Consider the following 20830-nt stretch of genomic DNA (forward strand, 5'->3'; position numbering starts at 1 on the left):
GTAACAAATTACCTTTCCAATGGCAGCCATCTCCTGATTTGTTGGCCTCACTATTCCTGAATAAAACCAAATCCCAAGTACATTTTGAAACATCCTGACCCACAGAATCATGAGCATAATAAAGTGGCTGCTTTATGCCACGAAGTTCTAGGTGGTTTGTCTGCAACCTTTGTACCTGGACCACATATGATATCCTGCAAGCTTTGTAACCTCAGCTCCCTCACTGGCATAATGAGATTAATAGCAACGGCACTGTCTCGGGGGGCTATTGTAGGGGTTAAAGGAGATGTAAAGTGCTTAGAGCTCCGGATGTGTCAGCTTTATTATCAATAGAGTTTTCTGAAAGAGCGTTGGCTCACTTGTTCTCAAAGCATCATTGGAATGGAAGACAAAAACCTGCTCTCCCTTGAGGTTCCTCATCCCTGGTCACCACCCTATCAGTCTTGTCATTCTCCACGGTATCAGTCAGAGTCCAATCGGGAGACAGAAACCACACAGTAATTTGAACAGGAAAACTTCAATATAAGGAATTATTTACTATACAAGGGGGTTGGAGTACCGAGGCGCTAGCTAATAAGAAGTGAAAGAGCACTCTAAAATATACAGGAAAAAAAGACATAAGGAGCAGCCACTGCCCCTAGGGCTGACACAGACCCCCAAGAAGAGCTCTCTTACCCTCCCTCCCACCAGGGCCAAGATTCCTCCTCATTAGAGAGGATGTGGCCGTAGCTCAGAGGATGGCAAAGAAGTCACTGAGGTGCTGCGCTTGTAGAACTTGCCAGAAATCAGCCATCTGGGATGCTGGAGGGAATCATTCACAGGGAGCTGTTGCATGCCCCCCACGACTTATTGCAAAGCCACCCACGGGGGTGGCAAGAGAAGCTGCTAGCCACTGTGTGTTGCTGGCTGCCATGTGCTGTAGGACCCAGGTGCTGACGAAGCCACCCACACTGCAGGTGCCTGAGAAGCCACACGTGCTCCAGGAGTGGGCACTGAAGAAGGCGCGCTACCCAAGGAGAGAAACCCCTTCCTCCTCCAGTGTCTGGCCAGCTCCCTCTACTGACAGAGCTGAGCATTGTGTCCACTGGAAAATGAGAAATATTTTTATAGGACTCTGCTCTGTTATCACAGAGATAACTGCCACAGTCCGCTTTGGAGACTCAACTTCCATACGCAACCTTCTGTGTACATTTGGACTTCCATACAACAAGGAAATAACTCCGCATTTCCACCTCACGAGCAACAGCGAGCTTTCTTACAAGTGAAGAAGTTCTCACCCTCTCTTCAAAATGAGGAGACACGGAGTCCCAACAGTCTATATTAAATACTTCTCAGATTCTGTCATAGTCCCACTGGCTATACTGTTACCTAAAGGCTAAACTGTAACACCAACTTGCAACAACTTCCACACATAATAAAAACGGGAAGAGAGAGAAGAAGAAAAAGGTTAATATGTACAAAAACAGTATGCATGCATAACAGAGAGAAAATATGCAAAACTATTACAGTCCTTGTTTTTATAATGGGCCACAAGCTGTTTCAGTAGTTATCAATGATTTTTTAACTGCATCATTCCTTCCACATTTGTTAGTTGGCATTCTACTGTAAGGAAGATGTTTCTCTTCTCCTCTGCTTACTTATTTATTTATTTATATTACTCATGGACTTACTTATTCTTATTTTACCCATTGAGTTATAATCTGTTACTGCCGTATTTTATTTTGATGCTCCACATTTGGCTAATGGCAGCCCTTATAAACTGACTCCCAATCCTTTTGACACGTCTCCATCATTCTTTGAGTACTTCCTACTTTCTGGCAAAGATGTTCTAGGATTATCTTGAACTTTCTCAACCCCAGTGGTAGAATCAATCATTTCTCCAAGGAGCTGTGGTTCCTTTTGTGGAGAATGGTGTTGAGAAATCGATGTGTGGGTGCTAAATGTGCTTGTTCCTATGGGAGTGTCGCCATCTCCAGGCCCTCTCAGCACACGCAGCTGGGGAACATGTGTGTTTGTGTGTACACACACACGTATACATGTACACATTCACGTATAAACATAAGCATACATTTATAGCTATATTTATTTCTATTTCTACCTATCTCTATATTAAAAACCGTGAGTTCATACTTGTTGTGGACTGACTTGTGTCCCCCCAAAATTCATATGTTGAAGCTTTCACCTACAAGGGGACTGTATTTGGAGTGAGGAAGTAATTAAGATTAAATGAGAGAGTCCAGAAGAGTGGAGCCCTGATCTGAGAGGATTAGTGTCCTTATAAGAAGAGATACCAGAGAGCTCTCTCGCTCTTTCCACCATGTGAGGGCTCCGTGAGCAGGCAGCTGTCTGCAAGCCAGGAAGGGAGCTCCCACCAGAAGCCGAACCAGGTGGCACCTTGATCTTGGACTTACAGCCTCCAGAACTGTGAGAAAATTAATTTCTGTTGTTAAGCCACCCAGTCTGTGGTATTTTGTCATAGAAGCCTGAGAAGACTAATATAATACTGACCTTTAATTCTAATCTACATGAATGGTGAATTTTTTTAGTGTTTCTATCATATACAGCTTGCCTGTAGGACTTTGCCATTTTCAGCCTGCTCTGATGCTAAGTTTAGAGAAGAGGACTGTAGTAAGTTGCCTTGTGTAATGTCCTAAGCAGAAGGATGCTTTCTACAAAGTTTAGAATGACCAGAATCATTTATCAAGAAAACAGAGTTGACTCAAGAGTCACATTGCTGCTTGTCAGCTGAGTGTGAAAGTTCTCTCTGCTCTCCGAGAACAGGACAGATTGCAACAACAAACCCATGGCAGCAAGTCTCAGCCCCACTGGGGGACCATTTGTAAATGTCCAGCTGCTTGAACAACTCCTGCAGAATAGAGATGGAAGGAGCTGAATGCTGGTTTAGCATCCGTAGCAAGGTTTAGATTAAGTGCTGGGCCTATAGCACCTCGCTTCATGCTCCTAGCAATGCTGAGAGGTAGGTATGGTTATTCCCATTTTATAGATGAGAAAATAGAGAAGCAAAGAGGTTAAGTCATTTGCCTAAGGTTGAACAGCTAGAACCCCTGTCCTAGACTCTACTCTCTTAAAAACTAACACTTTGTTGAGCCATATTGGAGGCTGAGGCAAAAGGATAAATGTGTGCCCCTATATGCATTTACCAAAAATATCCCCCCATGCTTTGAACCAAATGGAAAAAGTGACTAAAAGTTCTACAATCAGAAAATATGACCATAGGGGCCGGTCTGGAGACATAGCGGTTAAGTTCACATACTTCACTTCGGTGGCCCAGGGTTCGCTGGTTCAAATCCTGGGTGCAGACATACACATCGCTCATCAAGCCATGTTGTGGTGGCATCCTACATATAAAATGGAGGAAGGTGGGCACAGATGTTAGCTCAGGGTCAATCATCCTCACAAATATATATATGTATATATACACACACATATGACCATATATAAAGCACTGTGTTGCCCAATCTGTTCACACACTCTTGTCAACCCTCATAAAGCCAATTGACAGAGGATGCAATGGCAACCTGCCTGGGAACCTTGGGCGGATTGGAAATGACTGTTCCTGTTGCAAAGTGACACAAGGTCATAAAACAAACAACAGCTTGTCTTTATTTTCAATGTTGCTATTTAGTTCACCACGGATGTTTTGCATCAATTTTGATTTTTAAAAATATTATATTAAACTATTTATCTTGATTACTGAGTTTTTTGGTGCCCCCTTAAATATTTCGCCCAAGGAGTGTTCCTCACTCCGCTCGCCTTAATCTGATCCCTGGTAAAACCAAGTCGCAGCCTGAATTACACCAGGGCTCCGTTCCCCAGAGTCGACCTTCTCTAAACAGGACTCTGTTGGGGAGTGGATCCTAGATGCGTTCTGTCGGTCCCAGATTCCCCATTCTTGTATAGCCCACAAAACTGTGGAAGTGCTCCATCTTCTCATCGGAAATATTGAATCATAAAGCTGTAACAATAGAAATGGTTCCACTGTGTGGTAAGCATACAGTCACATGCCTGCAAAAATGAGTGGAGACACCAGATATTCTCCACCCAGCCTTAGTCACATCTGACCCAGAAGCCACGAGTTCCCAATTCCTCCCCTGGTGTGCTCTTCTGAGCTCATGGCGTCAGAATTCCTAGGCTCTCAAAGCACTGATGTGCCAAGAGTTTGGCCTTCCTATTGCTGAGAATGGGGTGAAGGGAGTCCGTGGTTCAGAAGCCCCGCCTCCTGGTTTAGGAGTCTGCACAGTCCACTCAGCCAAGCAGTTGGCCAAAAGATCTATTGGAGATAGATTCTATTGGAGATGAACATTGCTGAATTCTTTGTTCTTTTCAATATCTCCCCAGGGCTTCAGGAAAAGTAAAGAGAAACCACTGTCAAAAACCCTTTTAACTACCTCAAAGCACTTGCCGATGTTTTTGTGTGTGTGTGTGTGTTTTTATTGAGGTCACGTTGGTTTATAAGACTGTGTAAATTTTAGGTGTACATCATTATATTTCAGCTTCTGTATAGAAGGGCATCGTGTTCACCACCAAAAGTCTAGTTCCCATCCATCACCATAGCTGATGCTGTTTTGTGCAGGGCAGAGAGAGGAACCCGAGACTGTGGGATGAGGAAGAACAGCTCCCAAACATCCCCTCCACCCTGCAAAAAGGGACCCACAGATCCCGCTGTGCTGGCTTTTACTCTTTCCTTTTGGTACTTTTACAAAAGAGAAATCAAACTTGAATAACAATGAAAGTCAGCTTTGAAGTGAAAAAGAAGTAAGGGAGACCTAGCTGCATACACCTAGGTGCCCTTGCTGACCACTTTTGAACCAGTGCACAAACAACTCCTATGTTCCAAGGAAGTAAAGAAGCATTTATCAAGAGCCTACTGGACATCATGCATCCATTTCTGCTCTCTCCAATGCAAGTTCCAAGCTGCAGCCAGAGTGACCTTCTAATAATACAAATTTTTCATGAGGATGCAATGAGCTAATATTTGTAAAGTGCTGACTGACATTATTGGCATATAGTAAGTGCAATAAAATGTCTACTAAATAGATACATATAATGCTATTCCCCTCAGGGGATCAAATAGAAGTTTCTTTGCTGCCTGCCTCTGTCTTCTGTTTCCCCACAACTCTCTCCCGTGCTAGCCTTACTCCACGCCTCATTTCTAGTTCTCCTGAGTCAAGCTACCTCGGGTCTTAGCACCTACAATTTTCTCTTCTTTAAACCCTCTTCTTCATTTGACCAACTTCAATTCCTCCATATCTCAGCTTAAATGTTACTTCTTCTGCCTTCCAAGACTTCCCAGAGGAAGCATAGGTTCCTCCATTTTATCCTCTTACGCATAGCCATAATGTTGATCACAGTTGTAATCACAACTAAACGTTTTAGGGTTTTTAAAGTCGGCCTCCCTTACTAAGCTGTAAACTCCCTCAGGGTTTATAGGTTTCTTCTGTTCACTGCCTGTCAAGGAACTCGGACAGCGTAGGTCCCTAATGGACCACTGCCGAATGAATGAATAAAATCTTTTTAATATAGTCTCATTTAGGTAACTGGCTCAAGGTTGCACAGCTGATCCAAAATCCGAACCCACGACATTCTGGCTTTGAAGTCCACCGCACTGACAGTCCTTTCCGCTCCCTCAAAGCTGGAGTCAGAATATAAGTGGTCTGGGAGGTGAGTGTAAGGAGATGGAGGTCTACTTGCAGAGGGCCACACGCTGCAAAGAATTCAGCGCTGCGCGCACTGGCCTTGGGCCCAGGGGAGGGGGCATCCGTCACGTGTACCCTGCAGGGCCAGCCGCCGCCGCACCCCTGGGCAGGAATGCGGCCCCGCCCCGCTCCCGCGCCAGCAAAACCGCGCTCTCCCCGGGGACTGACGTCAATGAAGGGGGCGCCTCCGGGCGAGGCGCTAGGGCCGCCGGGGGCGGAGGGAAGGGGCCGGGGGGACACGCCCCTCGCCGCTGATTGGACCCGAGGAAGCCTCGCACTCGGGTTTCGAGGCCTGCGGAGGGAAGGGGGCGGAGCAGGGCCACGCCCCTCGCCCCTCTGCCGCCGCTGATTGGCCTGCGGAGTCTCCGAGTTCGATTTTGGAAGGCTCGCGCTGGAGCTCACACCAAGGCTCGGCCGAGGATTGGCTGTTCCGGGGCTGAAGCGCTCTCTCCGGGGAGCCGCGGCTGTGACCTAGGTGGCCCGTCTTGGGCAACCAGGTACGTAGGTCGGCGGCCCAGCTCGCGCTGCGGTGGGAGCCGGCGGGCAGGCCGTCAGAGAGGGGCTGCCGCCTGGGACCCGAACTCCCAGGGCCACGTAGGGCTCGTCGTTCTGCGAAGCAGCCACGTCTGAGCCCCGGGGGCTGACCCGTGCTGGCGATGTGGCCGTGTGACCTCGGCCAGGATACCCCCTCCCAAGCTCTCGTCCTGTCGGGGAACGCCGCCGGGTCCTTGTGAGAACCCTCTCAGCAGGAAGCCCAGAGCTGCGCCCGCCCTCTCGAAAGGCCGTGGAAGGGGTTGGAGTGGGCGCATCTTAGCTTGCCCCATCCCGATTTGAGGTCTGTCGGCGCTGCCCTTTGGCGTGGTGAGTAAACGCTGTAACTCCGCGCGTGGCCGTGGAGTGCCGAGGGCACGGAGGCTGGCTTGGGAAATCTGACTTTCCGTCCCTGCACCTTCCCAAACCCGCAGAAGCGGGTAGCAGGCTCCGAGAGGTATCAGAACCTCCTGGATCCTTCTTTCCCCGGAAGACCTCGCTAGCCATCTGGCTGGAACAAAAATAAATGTGGTTGAGAACGTGGATGCTGGGGTCAGGCGACCTGGGTTCAGTTCCCAACCTCATGACCTACCACCTGTGTGACTTTAAGGCAATTGACTTAACCTTTGTGAACTCAGCTATCTCATCTGTAAAATGGGTGTAATGATAGTGTCTCCTCCTAGGGATATTGTGAGGATTAAAGATGTTACCTGTCTGAAAGTGCTGATCTGGTCTTGTCACGCAGCAAGCTGCCTCAGTGGCAGCTGTGATTTAAAAGTCCACAGATGAATCCTTCTCCCTTTGCCCTCTTCTCCTAAGGGTAAAGACCCCTTTTGAGGGAGTTTGGTGGCAGTGGTCATGATGAAAATGACAATGACTCTAGTTCCTGATCGTTAAACAGCCTTTCCCTTACATCCTTCATTCATGATGTAATGTACTGGGATGGCTGCTTTCACATACTTTATCTCCCTTATCCCCTTAAGGGTTATTTATTCTCCCTATTTTGATGATGAGCAAACTGAGGCAGGGGAACACTGAGGTTTGCCCTGGTCACCCAGTTATCAGTGGCCCAGCCAGCATTCAGGGTTCCCAAACTCTTGAAAAGAATTACTCCTAGATCTAGTAGCAATTTATTTCCATTAATTTACATCTGAGAATTGGTCTGGGGCAAGGGCCCAGTTCCTTTCTCCTCCTCTTGGGGCACAGATTTGGAGGCCAAAGTGTGTCCACTTCTCTCGGGCGTGCCTGGCTGAGGCTAGGCCCTGTGGGGTGGGAGGGTCCACGCAGCCATTTGGACTGGGCTCCCCTCTTGAGGAGCCACACATTTTGGCTGCTTTCCAGTGGCATGTCTGCGCATGCCAAAGGCCAGGGTCACAAGTGTCAATTTGGGCCTTAGGCCAGAGCCTCCAGTTCTTTTGCTGAGGCCTTGGCCTTCAATGACAGACTATTACCGACACCAGGGGTATCAGAAGTGGGTGAGCTGAGTGAGGAGCCAGTTGCAGCCCAGCTCACACAGTGTGTTCTGCCTCTTGGTTACCTGCACCTCCCTGAGACCACAGTGAGAATAGCTGTCTAAACTGAGCTTAGTATATTACAAAGACCGTTCGATTGTGCACCGTATTTGTAGATTGTAAATTCATCGCATGGTGAGTCACTTTTTGAATATATTTCTTTGTTAGAGGTCTACGGTTCATTTATTGCCCGCTTCACAACATGTTGAACTTTGTCATTTTCAACATTTGGTATTTACTTTGGGGGTTCATTTTTAACTTAGTGTCATATTGAAGTGTTTTGCAATCAGTCTTTACTCATTTGCTCACAGACCCATGCTTATCTTTTATGTCTGCTCTGACATGAAAGATCCATTTGTAATCTTTTAATAGCCCCGTGGTTTCATTTCCAGTTTTAAAAAGTACCATTGTTCAAGTATACACTGACTTTCCTGGATTCAGGTCTTGCCCAGGAAATTAGGGGGAAAGTAACTATTGAACACATTGAATGAGACAGGAAAAGTTTCTTCCGATGATAAAAGTGTTCCGATTCAGTTTGCCCAAAGTATACCATCTAATCCTCCCTGAAATCCACCGATTTTTATTCCCAGCCTCACTCTCTTGTCTGAATCCGAGAGCGAGAGGCAGAGCTAAGAGTGAGGGGCCTCAAAATCTGCAGGTGCCAAGGCCCCTGAGATTCATGGAGGGTAAGGTTGAGGCTGGAGGCTCAGACTCTCCCCGATGGTTTCTTGTTGGTGTGTTTGTAACTTACTGTTTGTCACTTAGTGGCTGGAGGCTGGAGGCAGGGCCTTGCAGCCCTGGCAGAGGTGGCTGGAACTATCCAGGAAGTCAGACTCCAGTCTATTTCCTCCCTGAGGCAGCTGCTGCTGCTTGATCCTGTTGCCCTTCTCTCTGAAGGGAGGGTGAGATTGCCTGAGTCTGAGAGAAGGGACATCACCCCTTCTCCCCCCACCCACACCAGCCTAGGAATCTGCTCCAGGCTTGGCCATAGCCAGCCTGGATCACTAGAGTGCTTTAGAGCAGTGAGTTCTCTGTCTTCTACCAGACTTTAACCCCACAGCCCACTGCAGCAACAGTGTCTGGCAGCCCGGGGAGATTGAAGAAAAAGCGAGCTACTGGTTGGGGAATTTCCTGGCATCTATTTAGCAGACCTGTCCTAGGCCCTGGCAGACAAGCAAAGCCATGCCTGCTTCCAGACAGACCTAGTCTCATCGTGGGATCATTGACTCTCAACACCAGCATACATCCTCAGAGACTCATCAGCATCAACCTGTTCTTCTTACGGATGTAAGAGGGAAACAGAGGCCCAGAGAGGTGACGTGAAGTGCCTGGGGCCTTTCAGCCAGTGAGTGGCAGAACTAGGGCTCAAACCAGTCTCCTGACGCATAGGCCAGTGTTCTGTGCACTGGGCTGGGTGGCAGTTCCAGATTTCTTTTGTGGCAGCTGGGGATCTTACTCTTCAGAGGGCCACAGTTTCAAAACTGGGGCAGCCTGTCACCTAGCCTGTCACACAGCCCTGATGCTAATGAAAAGATTAAAATCAATTCCACAACCCCACCCTGCCTAGGTGTGAGATAATTCATTGGTCTTCCCTTTCTATTGGCAGGTTTCCCTTTGTGAATTAGGTAGGAATCGTGAAGCCCTCCTGACAGAAATGATGGGAAGAAATGTACTTTGAGCTGCTTGGCTGTGAAGTTGACACTGGTTTAAAAGCACAGCCTGCATGTGGTCACTTAGACCAGGCTCAGGCCTTGGCTGAGCCGTTGGTCCTTAGGCTGGGGTCTCAGCTTCCCTTTGCTCCGCTGTGAACTGGGATGAGGATAACAGTGCCTGTTCCTAGAATTGTTTTGAGGATGAAATGATATCATGCCTATTGCCTAACACAGAAGAAATGCCCCATGGTTAGCTTTTATTTTTCGTTATCAGCCTGAAAGTATTCCTTGGTGACTGTTTTCTGGTCACAGTATGTTTATATCATCCAGCTCTGGGGGTTTAATTACCACACATACTAGTTTTAACTGGATTCCCATAATAGTGCCTCAGGAGAGGCAGATTTTAAAATTCCCACCTTCCCGATAAAAAGCCCAGTTTTTATGAAGGTGATTTATCTGCAAGTCTTCTGCAGGTTTATTTTAGTTACTAAATCTTCTGAAGAAAGTGGGGTTCTTATGATGGAAGGCCTAGAAACTGGGACAGGGCGAGTGTGGACATTACTGGAATAAGGAGGGTGGCTATGGAGGTGAGGGGGAGGGAAGGCCAGGTCAAGGGAGGGGCAGCCCTATGGGGGAGTGTGAATGGTATGGAGACGCTCAAACTCTCAGAACAAAAGGCAGGAGAGCAAGTGTTACTTCTCCAGTGGGCTGAGGCCAGGAAACTGGGAATGCTTTCATTTTTAAGATTCTTCTCTATTTGCATTTTTTACCATGAGCATGTACATTTTTTATTTGAATCTATTTTAACTTTTATTTTCCCCCTAAGCCGGTGGCTGGTTGACAGGTGTCTCTGTAGCTAGCTGTGGAGTGAGGTCTGACCTAGCAACCAGGCCTTCCCCATCAGGCCTGGGGCTGTGAGGGGTGGAGGGCGCACAGGCAGGCCCCCTGCTGGCTCAGGCCAGACTGTTTGGAGGAAAAGGCAGGTCCGCATCACACCCCTGACCCAAGAATAAAAGTCAAGGAGGTTGAATAGAGGGGCATTTGCATTTATTTAGCTCTTAATTGGGTACCTGATACCACACTAGACTCATTTAATCCTTACAACAATCCTGAGAAGTGGTTATTAGCCCCATTTTACAGTTAAACAAACAGGCTCAGAGAGGTTGAGCAACTTGCCTAAGGTCATGGCTAGGAAGGTGGTGACAGTTCTGTGTAATGCCAAAGTCCTTGGCCTGGGTCTTCCTTGTCTCCAGTCTGTTTTCCAATCCCATAGCTTTTTCAGGCTGTACTGGAGACAAGGATAAGGTGGGTGAGCCTCTTATGCCTTTATTATTCAAAGTGAAATATCTAGAACTGAGGGAGATAATTTAATTTCAATTTCAATTTCCTAGATGTGATGGGGGGACATGACATGAGTCTAGCTCCTACTGAACTTTCTTATAGATTTCAGCCTCTGCCCGTGATAGTCTATTCTAACCCTGTAGCCTCTCCTGCCTGCCTTTCTCTTGGAGGTCCTGTGAACTGTAGTTAGATCTGATTGGTCTATTTCATACTGTGTTTGCTAAATTAAAAGGACGTGGTTCATCCCAAGGCCTTGAAAACAGGAGGTGAGATGACTCTTCTCAATTTTAAAGATGGAAAAGCAGAGCAGTAGAACAGTGAACCCTGTTCTTAACACTTCCTGTGTCTTCACTCAGGCCTCACAGCAACTCTATGAAGCAGGTACTAGCACAGCTGGTAAGTTGACGCAGGAAGCAGCTGAGGCAGGGAGGGTCAGCCCGCCAGTAAGTGGAGGCGGCTAGCAGTGGGGCTCCAACCTGGGTAGCCCAACTGCACAGTTCCTCTCTTATTTCTGTGCTACAGAGCCGGGGCCTCGGCATCAGAGACCTGGATTCTGCTCCTCAGTTTCCGCATCCGTGGAATGAGGAGGATGAAAGCACCTACCTCACGTGGCTGTTGTGCTCACGTTCCAACGATGCTATGTGAAGACAGCTTCTACAGCACTGCTGGATATGTGTTAAGTGCTCAACACACTTCAGCAGCTGTGCTGGCGTTACCACAAGGACCTGGGTATCCTGGGACCTGCATGGACTTTAGAGCCGGACACACCTGGGTTCTGCTCCTGGCTCTGCACTTACACAGGCTCTGTGACTGCGGGAAAGTCATTTAACCTCTCTGAGTCGCACTTCATCTGTAAAGCGGGGATAAACAATGCTTACCTCACAGGTTCCTGCCGCTCTTCAGTGAGATAATACATGTGTTAGACACATAATCACTTTATAATAAAGTTTGGCTATCATGATTAATATTTCCCCAAGGTGCTCTGGGAAATTAGAGTGATTTTAAGTCAAGACTTAAGCCACTTTAGCTCCTGGAGAATAGAAACACCAGAAGCCCTTGCATTAGTCAGGACCCCCAGGTTTGGGAAAGGCCTGCTGAGCTGTTGTCTCTCCATGCTTTCCTTCCCCAGAGCACCCAGGATGGGCACCCCAGCCTCTGTGGTGAGTGAGCCGCCCCCTTGGCAGGCCCCAGCTGAGGCCCGGGGCCGCAAGCAGGCCTCAGCCAACATCTTCCAGGACGCTGAGCTGCTGCAGATCCAGGGCCTGTTTCAGCGCAGTGGGGACCAGCTGGCTGAGGAGCGGGCACAGATCATCTGGGAGTACGCAGGGGACCAGCGCGTGGCAGAGGCCTTGAGGAAGCTGCGTAGGAAGAGGCCCCCGAGGCAGAAACTCCTGGGCCACTCACTCCACCACTGCAGCCGGCTCAGGTGGGTTCCCGGGACTGGAGGGCTGAGGGCAGAAGAGCACTAATGACATCCATTCACCGCCTCCTGGCTGTGTGACCTGAGCTACTGACCTGGCCCCTGGTAGGGAGGTGAAGTACCCACCATTGGGGTTCTTGTAAGGTCTACACTCTGCCTACTACGTGGTTGGCACTTAAAAGACTGCTATTACTATCGGAGTCATATATGACCCTATGAACTCCCAGGGGAAGGGGTGCCTGCGTCCTATCAGTGCCACCTCATTTGCAGCCAGGTAGGAGGGACTATTGTTTGGGAGAAAAAAAAAATTGTTTCCCTCTTGTAGAACAGGTACCATTCAAAAGTAAGCCTGGTTCAAATCTTGGCTGTGGGATTACAGAGAATATAGCTTAGGATAGTGTAGAGGCATCAAGGGTTAAACGTTGCTGAGAAACTTTAAACATTCCCTAGTCACCCCTCTCTTTGCTTAGGTCACTGACAGCGCAGGAACAGTGAGCCCCAAGGCAGAGCTGAACCACATGGCCTAAACCAGTCACTGGCAGTTACGCTCTGGGCTCCATTCCTCTGGGCCCACAATCAGAACACTAGACCTCAACAGGCCTCTGAGATCATCAGGTTCAGGGGCAGCAGATCAGCTTCACTGCTCATACTATGATTGATTAGTAATCCCTACTTAAAACACCTTGCTAAGGACACTTGGTTCCTCCAGTCTCATATCATGACTCGCAATGTCTGCCACGAGTACAGGATGAGGAAGTTGGAGAAATGTTGGATGTCACACACTCTCATCTAGCCTAACTCTCTTTCCAGAAAAGCTTTGCCTAGTCATGTAGCTCTCAGAGAGCAGAAATGAGACCAGAGCCCTGGTCTCATTCTGCCCCAAAGAGTGTGTTTTAATAGCTCACCACGACCAAAGTTTCTGGAGTCCTCATTCTGCCCTCCCTATTGATGTTGTCTTATCACACTCTCGTTCCCTGCAGAATCCCAGAGCACCAAGCTCCACTGGCCGGCCCGCAGAGCAGGGCTACGGAGATGGCTTCCAGCGATCAGTATCTGAACTCTAGGAGGTCAAGCGCCAGGATCCGACGGAACTGGAGGAAGCCAGGCCCCACCAGCTACCTCCATCAGATCAGACACTGATCCAGGGAAGGGGCTGGAACAGCAGTGTCTCCCCCAGGAATCATAGGGACTTCTGCCAAAGGGCCTGGGGGAGGTGGAGAAGAAAGACTTGAGGAAGACAGCCCCACATGGGTAAAAGAAAGACCGCTGCCACTAGCCTGCTCAAATCAGAGCAGGACTGGAGGTGTCCACTGAGCTCTACATTATGTGGGACCCATTCCTCCCCAGAATGAGAAGAAACAGTGACGTTCCTGCCTTGGCCCTTCCCCATCTGACACTATACCTGGGCTGCATGATATTCCCCTGGGGGTCCAGTGATGGACACTCAAGACTGCATCTCACCACTCCTGCTACCAACCTCCTGCTACTACTGTAACCCGTGGTCTAGTAGCCTGTCCCACACCCCTGCCCGTCAGGCCAGCACAAAGAAAGTGTGGTTTAAGTGGCAAAATAAAAACATTTGCATCAAGAACTGTGAGAGTCTGTCACAGAAGGGAAGGACCTGGAAGTGGATACTCCGGAGCCAGGGGGTGAGGGCTTGGGCTCAATGCAGGGAAGGGGTATTTCCCAGGAAGGAGGAAATAGGCTGGCCTCCTTTGCTTTCTCACCCCTCATCCCCTAGAACCTCTGTGCCGAAGCCTCCTTTTCCAAAGTCTGTCAGAATGGGGATGGAAGCATCTGTAGGCAGTCCTGATCCACAGGACAGGAGAGGGTTCTTGGCCTCTGGCCAACTCTAGAAGGGAGAAGGTTGTTATGGTCAGCCCTGCATAGTGGGCAGTGGGTCTGCCGTCAAAGTAGTGGGTGCCAGCTCCTCAGCTGGCTTCTTTTTTTGTTGTTTTTAAAGATTTTTATTTTTTTCCTTTTTCTCCCCAGAGCCCCCCGGTACATAGTTGTATATTCTTTGTTGTGGGTCCTTCTAGTTGTGGCATGTGGGACGCTGCCTCAGCATGGTTTGATGAGCAGTGCCATGTCCGCGCCCAGGATTCGAACCAACGAAACACTGGGCCGCCTGCAGCGGAGCGCGCGAACTTAACCACTCGGCCACGGGGCGAGCCCCTCAGCTGGCTTCTTCATCCCCACAGGCCAACCATCCTGAGGTAGACCACTCATCTTGAGTTCCTTGCATTATCCAAAGTTTCCCGTAGCCTGAAAACACTTGAGGTGAGGATCTTTGACTATTCTGGCTTTGCCTCTACATACTATGTGCTTATAAGCATTCAGCTCCCCTCTCTACCTATGCTATCTGCTTGATTATCCATCACTAGAGAAGCCAGGGTTCAAAGTGCTCCAAGGGGGGAGTGATGCACACGCAGAGCAGGGCTGCCCTCTCGTGGCCAAGAAGAGAAGCCGGTCCACAGTCCTTATCCCAACCCTTGGGGCTAGATGATTTTGGAATTCAGAATTTTCTTGGCTTTTAGGAGGTAGTCAATGTAAATACTGTATAATCTCTAGTAGAGGAACATCTCATAACAAAATATGAATATTTCTGCAACAAATGTTCACACTAAGAGGGATACCTGATGATTAGAAGTAGCTTCATATCAGTGTAAATTCAGGTCAGATTTCGGTGTCAAACGAGTTATGAAAATATTTCTGATTTTCAGAGCATTGGGATTTCGGAAATGAGGACCTGTATTTTCCTCTACTAGAGGAAAACAGACTCAGAAGCCATATCTCAGCAACTCCATGGAAACACAGGGTTCTTTGTCCTTAAAATCGCACTCTACCTGGTCTTCAAAGAAAATTAGACAAGAAAGGTCAGAACTGGACTTGTTATTCATACATTTGCGTTGGTTTAAATACATTACATACAATTTCTACAGTGCATTAGAAGAACAATACAGAGGCAGCAGCACTCTCACAGCCCGGCCTCTACTTCCTGACACTGGGGGACAGGGCCATTCTGTGAGTGCCACCCAGAAACCTGCCCTGGCACTCTGGCCCCTGGCTCTCCCAAAGACCACATTCAAGGCAACCTGAGTACAGGCTTCAAGGAGAACGGAGACAGGCCAGGAGGGGATGTCCCGCACTCTCACCTGCCAGGGCTGGGACCAGCTCCCTCTTCCATTGGACCCAACTGCCTTCTCATAACAGAGCTGGTCTGGATGAGGGCAATGTGCAGATCTGCTTGGTTTGGGGAAACAACCAGGCTCCTTTTTAGGCTGTTTAGCTTCTCTTGACACTCAGGTGGGGAGCTTTACCAACACACCTGTGTAAAGATGTCTGTGAAGAGCTAAACACGCCTGGGTCCCCTTCCGACCTCTGGGAGCCCTGCTGCTCCTGCAGTCTGGGGGCAGGCATTCTCACAAACATGGTCCCCCAGGCCAGAGCCCAGGTCAGCTGAATGGGATTGTCACGGTGAGGCCAGCGGGGGAGCTGTGCCTTCATCCTCAGGGCATGCATATCCAGCTCCCAGAGGCTCTTCCTCTCAGCTGGGTGGAAGCTGGCGCTTGGGGGCTGGAATGGAAGGGGATCAGCCTGGCCCAGCTGACAAGAGTGCTAGACATCTCTGCTCTGCCTCCGGGATGGCGGAAGCTGGGCAAGCAGAGGGCACACGGCCATAGTCCTTGCTCCTTTTCTTTGGTTGATTTTCCAAACCTTCAAGATAGTTTCTTTCCAAGGCTGATTGACCAGTCGCAGGGGGCCAGCAACTTGAAGTGTCCAGTAGCACAGGGCTGCCCCTTAGCCACAGATGGCACCCTCCTGAGGCCGTTCTTTGCTTTGGTGTAGAAAGGGCTCGGACACCTGGCAAGGGGGACAGCTGAAGGACATGGAAGCAGGAAGATGACACTGAGCTGGGTAGGCACTGGGGGACAGTTTGAAGGCCTCTCTCCTTTGGGCCTGCCTTTCTCAAGAAGCCATAGAAAAACTGGCCTGGAGCAAGAAGTCAGGGAGCAAAGGGAAGCGGCCAGTGAGGAGGCAGAATACTAGTCCTGTTACGTCCACCAAGCTGCAGTGGTAGCATAAAAAGAAGTCTAAGGACCTAATATCCTGTCCTTTTCTGAGCTGAGACCCACCCCCAGAACCCAGGACTGAGCCCCTAAGTCAAAAGAGTTGAGAAAAAATTATCTAAAACAACAGGAACAAATGAGAGGACTGGCAGGGTTTCCCACCTTTGGCTAGGGCCAAGGACTCAGGAAGCAAGGCTGGAGTAAGTTTGCCCATAGACCAGTTACAGCTCCCAGCATACACTTGGGCCATGTGGACCACTTTGACATGCTGGGGAGTCAGCTTCCTCCCTCCTGCCTTTGCCTGAGTGATGGACAAGCAGCAGGCCTGCACAGAGACACAGGTCCCTAGCAGGGCAGAGAGCAGAGCTGACATGATCGTTGGCTCGGAGGTCTTGAGCAAAAGCATCCACCCTGAGAATTGCATTTGGAGGCTCTCAGCCAGCCTATTGCACTGGGGGAAGGGGAAGAAGACTTGGCAAAAACCCAAAGTAGGTGTGACTTCTGTCTGTCCCGGCACTGCGAGTCACCCAGCTGCCTTGGTCCACAGGAGTAAGGAAATGAGAGGCACCTGAATGTCTGGGTCCATGCAAATATAGGTCTTGATTAGAGGTTTCTGACATGAGAGGATCTGGGATTCTGCCTGTGTTTTGCCACTAGTATTTAAATTTGTTTTTTGTTGTTTGTTTGCTTTTCTGATGCAGAATACAGTGAGGAATTGAAACAGCAGGGTGTCAGGGAGGGAACGGAATTTCCCAGCCTGCCCCCAGGAGACACTAGAAGGGAGATGCTCCTTCCCAGGCATCTGAACTACTTGCAAGGAGCTCCAGAAGCGCCCCCAGCACTCAGAAGGGTCCAACAGCACTCAACGTTCCTCTGATTGTGCTTCTCCCTGTGCTTGGGAAAGCCCTGAGCGGGGTGACGAGAGAGGGAGAGCTCTTAAGGGCACTGTTCTCCACCAGCTTCTCTGGCTTCTCCTGCAACCCACTCCCCAGGCTTCCTCCAGCCCAAGTCTCAGACAATATGCCTTTGTCTGCCTCTCAGGCTACCACCACGAAAAGAAAGGTTTCCGACTCTGAAAGCTCTGTGTGTAGGAATCGCTAGCAGACCGCTGGTGGGAACGGGCCGTCTCAACAATCACAGGTGGCATCTGGACGAGGTGCAGGGGACTCTTGTTGTCTTTCAGGGCCTGGCTCAGATTTAGGATCTGCAGTGGGAAAAATGAGATCAGTGAGGGAAAAGCCTAGGTCTGCCTCTGAAGGGAGACTGGCAAATAAAGTGCTCCTATAGACCAATAAAAAAATAAAGCACACACCAATGGAAAATCGTACAAATAGGCTATTAACAAAAGCAGAAACATAAATGGGCAATAAACAAAATGGAAATCTCTCCAGTCATTTTAAAAATACAAATGAAAACAAATACCTCCCATTTTTTGCCCTTCCTGTTAGTAAAGATACAGAAGACAATGACAACTCAGAGTTGGAAGAGTTCTGAGACATGGCTGTGGGGCTGGATCATGGACAGTCCTTCAGAAAGGCCAATGGACAATAAAGACTTAAAGGGTTACAGGCCCTCAGACAGCAATTTCATTTTTAGGGACTAAGGAAACAATCATGGATATGCATCAAACACTTAGTTTCAACCAATATAGTGCAGTACTGTTTATAACAGTGAAAACTAAATAAATGCCCAAGAGTATGGGATCAGTTAATATTTAAGGGATAAGAAACGAGCAATTAAAAAATATATTTTATTGGTCTGGAAAGCTGATCACGATGTTGTTAGACAGAAAAGAAAGAAGAAAGGAACCAGTATTATAATGTGACCCCACCTTTATTTACTAAAATTCTATCTTTCTATCTGTGGAGAAAAAAAGTCTGGCAATTGGCAATGGTTATGTCCCGGTCAAGGAATTACAGGTGATTTTTTGTTTACTGTTGTTTATCCTTATTTTCTGATTTTTCTGCAAAGACCATGGAGTAAAAAAAAATCCATTTCATTTGGATTCTTTGTCCAATGCTGTCTCTTCATCATCTTTTTTTTTAAATAAAATTTTTACTTTAGAATAATTTTAGATTTACCAAAAAGTTGCAAAGACAGTACAGAGAGCTCCTATATACCATTTACCCAGCTTCTCCTAATTTTAACAACTTAGATAACCATGGTACATTTACCAAAACTGGGAAATTAACATTGGAACATCACTATTAAACAAACTCCAGACTTAATTTGGATTCCATTAGCTTTCCCAGTACTGTTCTGTTCCAGGATCCAATCCAGGAGACTACACTGCATTAGCTCCTTACCAACTTTTGTCTGTGTTTTACAGATATTTTAGATCTGTGTCAATGGGGACACATTTTCTCCCCCTCGTCAAAATTAGAATCACCACCATTTAACTTCTCTTGTAGGATAATACAAAGGCTCAAGCTGTCCTAGGATAGACAGCCTTTTTTAAACCACTAGATGTTGAAGATATTCACGGCCAGGCCACAGACACATGGGAGGGTAAGTTAGGCTGCCCCTGAAATCACACACACTCACAGCTTTCAAGCCACAAATGTCCTTGGCCCGCAAATGTTGCCCATAAAGAGGGAGAGATTCACCTGGAATCGAGGTCAGAAGTCAGAACTGAATCTTACCAGTAATGAATTCCTTTTCTATTTATTGTTTTGGTACTTGTCAGTATCCTAAGCTGCTTCAAAGAGCCTTGAGCACAAGATCAGGATCGAGAACTAAAAGGAGGTTCAAATGGAATTGGAGCGGGTTGTGCAGGAGACCGCCCAACACATGAGACAGAGGATTTTAAACCTGCCCTGGCTGGTCTTCCTGTGCTCCCTTAGGTTCTTTGGGTGAGAAGCCACTTCTTATGCATGCCAAGGTATCTGGGGCAGAATGTCAAATTGTCTACAAGTTACTTTCAAAGGATTTGGCAAAAATAAAAAATTATCTATCTAGGGACAGAGACAAACTATATAGATATACTATAGACAGAAATTATACAGATATATACAGATATTATTCAGACAGATAACATATACAGATATGAGATCAAGCAAATGAGGTTAACTGAGTGTAACAATTGGTGAATCTCGGAGGAGATACCACTCTTTCAACTTCACCGAGGTTTGAAATTTTTCAAGTTAAAAAGTTGAAGAAAAATTTATAGCAGGCACATAATGCTAAAAAATAAATACTGTCTTTGAAAATGTTATTTAAAGAGGCTTTCTCTCAGACCCTGCATTTGATCTATCTCCTGGTTAGAAGCCTATATGGTGAGTAACAACGTCTATCTTTCGACTCCGTCTCTCCAGGGTTCTTCACTCTCCCGCTTTGGCTCAGGACCTTGTACACCCCACTCTGTGATTACGGCTCAGATAGGCAGAAGCTTGTGACCTCCTTCCCCTGGGGTACATCAGATTTCTGTAGAGCAGAGGCTCATTTTGCTTTGATATGTGATTGGTAAGCGAGTAGGGGTGTGACTGATACACTGGCCACCTCCATGTGGGAGGAGCTGGATGCTAATGGAAGCTTATGGTGTTCGGAGGCAGGCATTCTAGGTTGTAAGAGGCCAAAAGGCCCTCAAAAGACACTAAGAGCACAAGATGGAGAGAAAGATAAAGCTGCACTCTCCCAATCACCGCTCCCCCTCGCCTTTTCGGGCCAGTCTAGATAATGGCCCTAACTGGGTATAATGGGAGGAGGGTTGCTATGGTGGTGGCAAGCGACAGAGTTGGGAAGGGAATAGAGAAGACAGTACAATAGGGACAGAGGCACAGCCTACATAAGCTTGAGAAGAAGTTTGTTCCTTTATGCTGAGTTCCACAATACCAGAGTACATCATGCAGCTTTGAAGGTTCCCCAAAACTCTGCCAGCTTGACTGGGCCCTTACATCACTTGGGAACGTTGGAAGACCTGGTATTCAGGCAGCTATAGTAACTGCAGCTCTTAAAGCCCCTGTGCATCCCATTTCCAGCGAAAAATGTGCTCAGCAAGCCCAAGGGTTGCTCTCACCAGAAGCCTTGAGCTAACTGGTAGGAAAAGGTTAATGTTAATTATGACTGGGACATGATCTAAAGGACAAAATCTTGTCCTTTAAAGACGTGAGAAGCTGACTTTTTTATATACAAAATCATAATCAAAATAACTATCACATACTGAGTACTTCAATATGCCAGACACTACTCCAACTGTTTTAAATCATTTATCTCATAATCGCCCTATAAGGTAGGTGCTGTTATTAATCCTATGTTACAAACGGAGAAACTACAGGAAGGAGAAATTAAGTTAACTGTCCAAGACCTCAAATGGCAGAGACAGGATTCAAACCCAGGCACTCTGACCACAATTTGTGCCCTTAACTGCTAGGCCATTCCAGCTCTCTTTAAGAAGACTTCAAAGTGATGAGCAGAATGTCAGTGCCCAACAGAGTTTTTAAACAATTTTTCAAGCATATTCTTTACTATGCTTTGGAGGATCAACAATGCCCTGGGGATTTCCTTAGCTTCCTTTGAAGGTGAAGTGGAAAGAGAAGAAATAATATGACTTATAACGGTAACAGCAAAAATTATAACCACAGCCAATATC

At 47.7% G+C, this 20830-nt stretch overlaps 2 protein-coding genes and 1 long non-coding RNA gene across 4 annotated transcripts in view; 2 read left to right on the forward strand and 1 right to left on the reverse strand.

Annotated features, from left to right (window-relative positions):
• The first annotated feature begins 5885 nt into the window (after window positions 1-5885).
• On the forward strand, window positions 5886-13760 carry AVPI1 (arginine vasopressin induced 1). Of its 2 annotated transcripts, none has more exons than XM_005602325.4 (3): window positions 5886-6578; window positions 11882-12178; window positions 13153-13760. In XM_005602325.4, the coding sequence occupies exons 2-3, from the start codon at window positions 11892-11894 to the stop codon at window positions 13310-13312; spliced, it is 447 nt and encodes a 148-aa protein (XP_005602382.2). In that variant the 5' UTR covers window positions 5886-6578; window positions 11882-11891; the 3' UTR covers window positions 13313-13760. The 2 variants fall into 2 exon arrangements, with proteins under 2 accessions (XP_005602382.2, XP_001501397.2); XM_001501347.5 differs by having other exon boundaries at window positions 5886-6214.
• A 404-nt stretch (window positions 13761-14164) lies between these two features.
• Window positions 14165-15052, forward strand: LOC138915762 (uncharacterized). The gene is made up of 2 exons (XR_011421982.1): window positions 14165-14452; window positions 14896-15052. It is a non-coding gene; the product is annotated as an uncharacterized lncRNA (long non-coding RNA).
• The window catches only part of PI4K2A (phosphatidylinositol 4-kinase type 2 alpha), a 29784-nt gene continuing 24003 nt past the window's right edge, over window positions 15050-20830 (reverse strand). The window contains exon 9 of the mRNA XM_001500347.5: window positions 15050-17446. Coding sequence (XP_001500397.3) covers window positions 17285-17446 — 162 coding nt within the window. The 3' untranslated portion in view covers window positions 15050-17284. The remainder of the gene's footprint in view (window positions 17447-20830) is intronic.

Source organism: Equus caballus, chromosome 1 (assembly GCF_041296265.1).
Source record: "Equus caballus isolate H_3958 breed thoroughbred chromosome 1, TB-T2T, whole genome shotgun sequence".
Taxonomy (NCBI): Eukaryota; Metazoa; Chordata; class Mammalia; order Perissodactyla; family Equidae; genus Equus; species Equus caballus.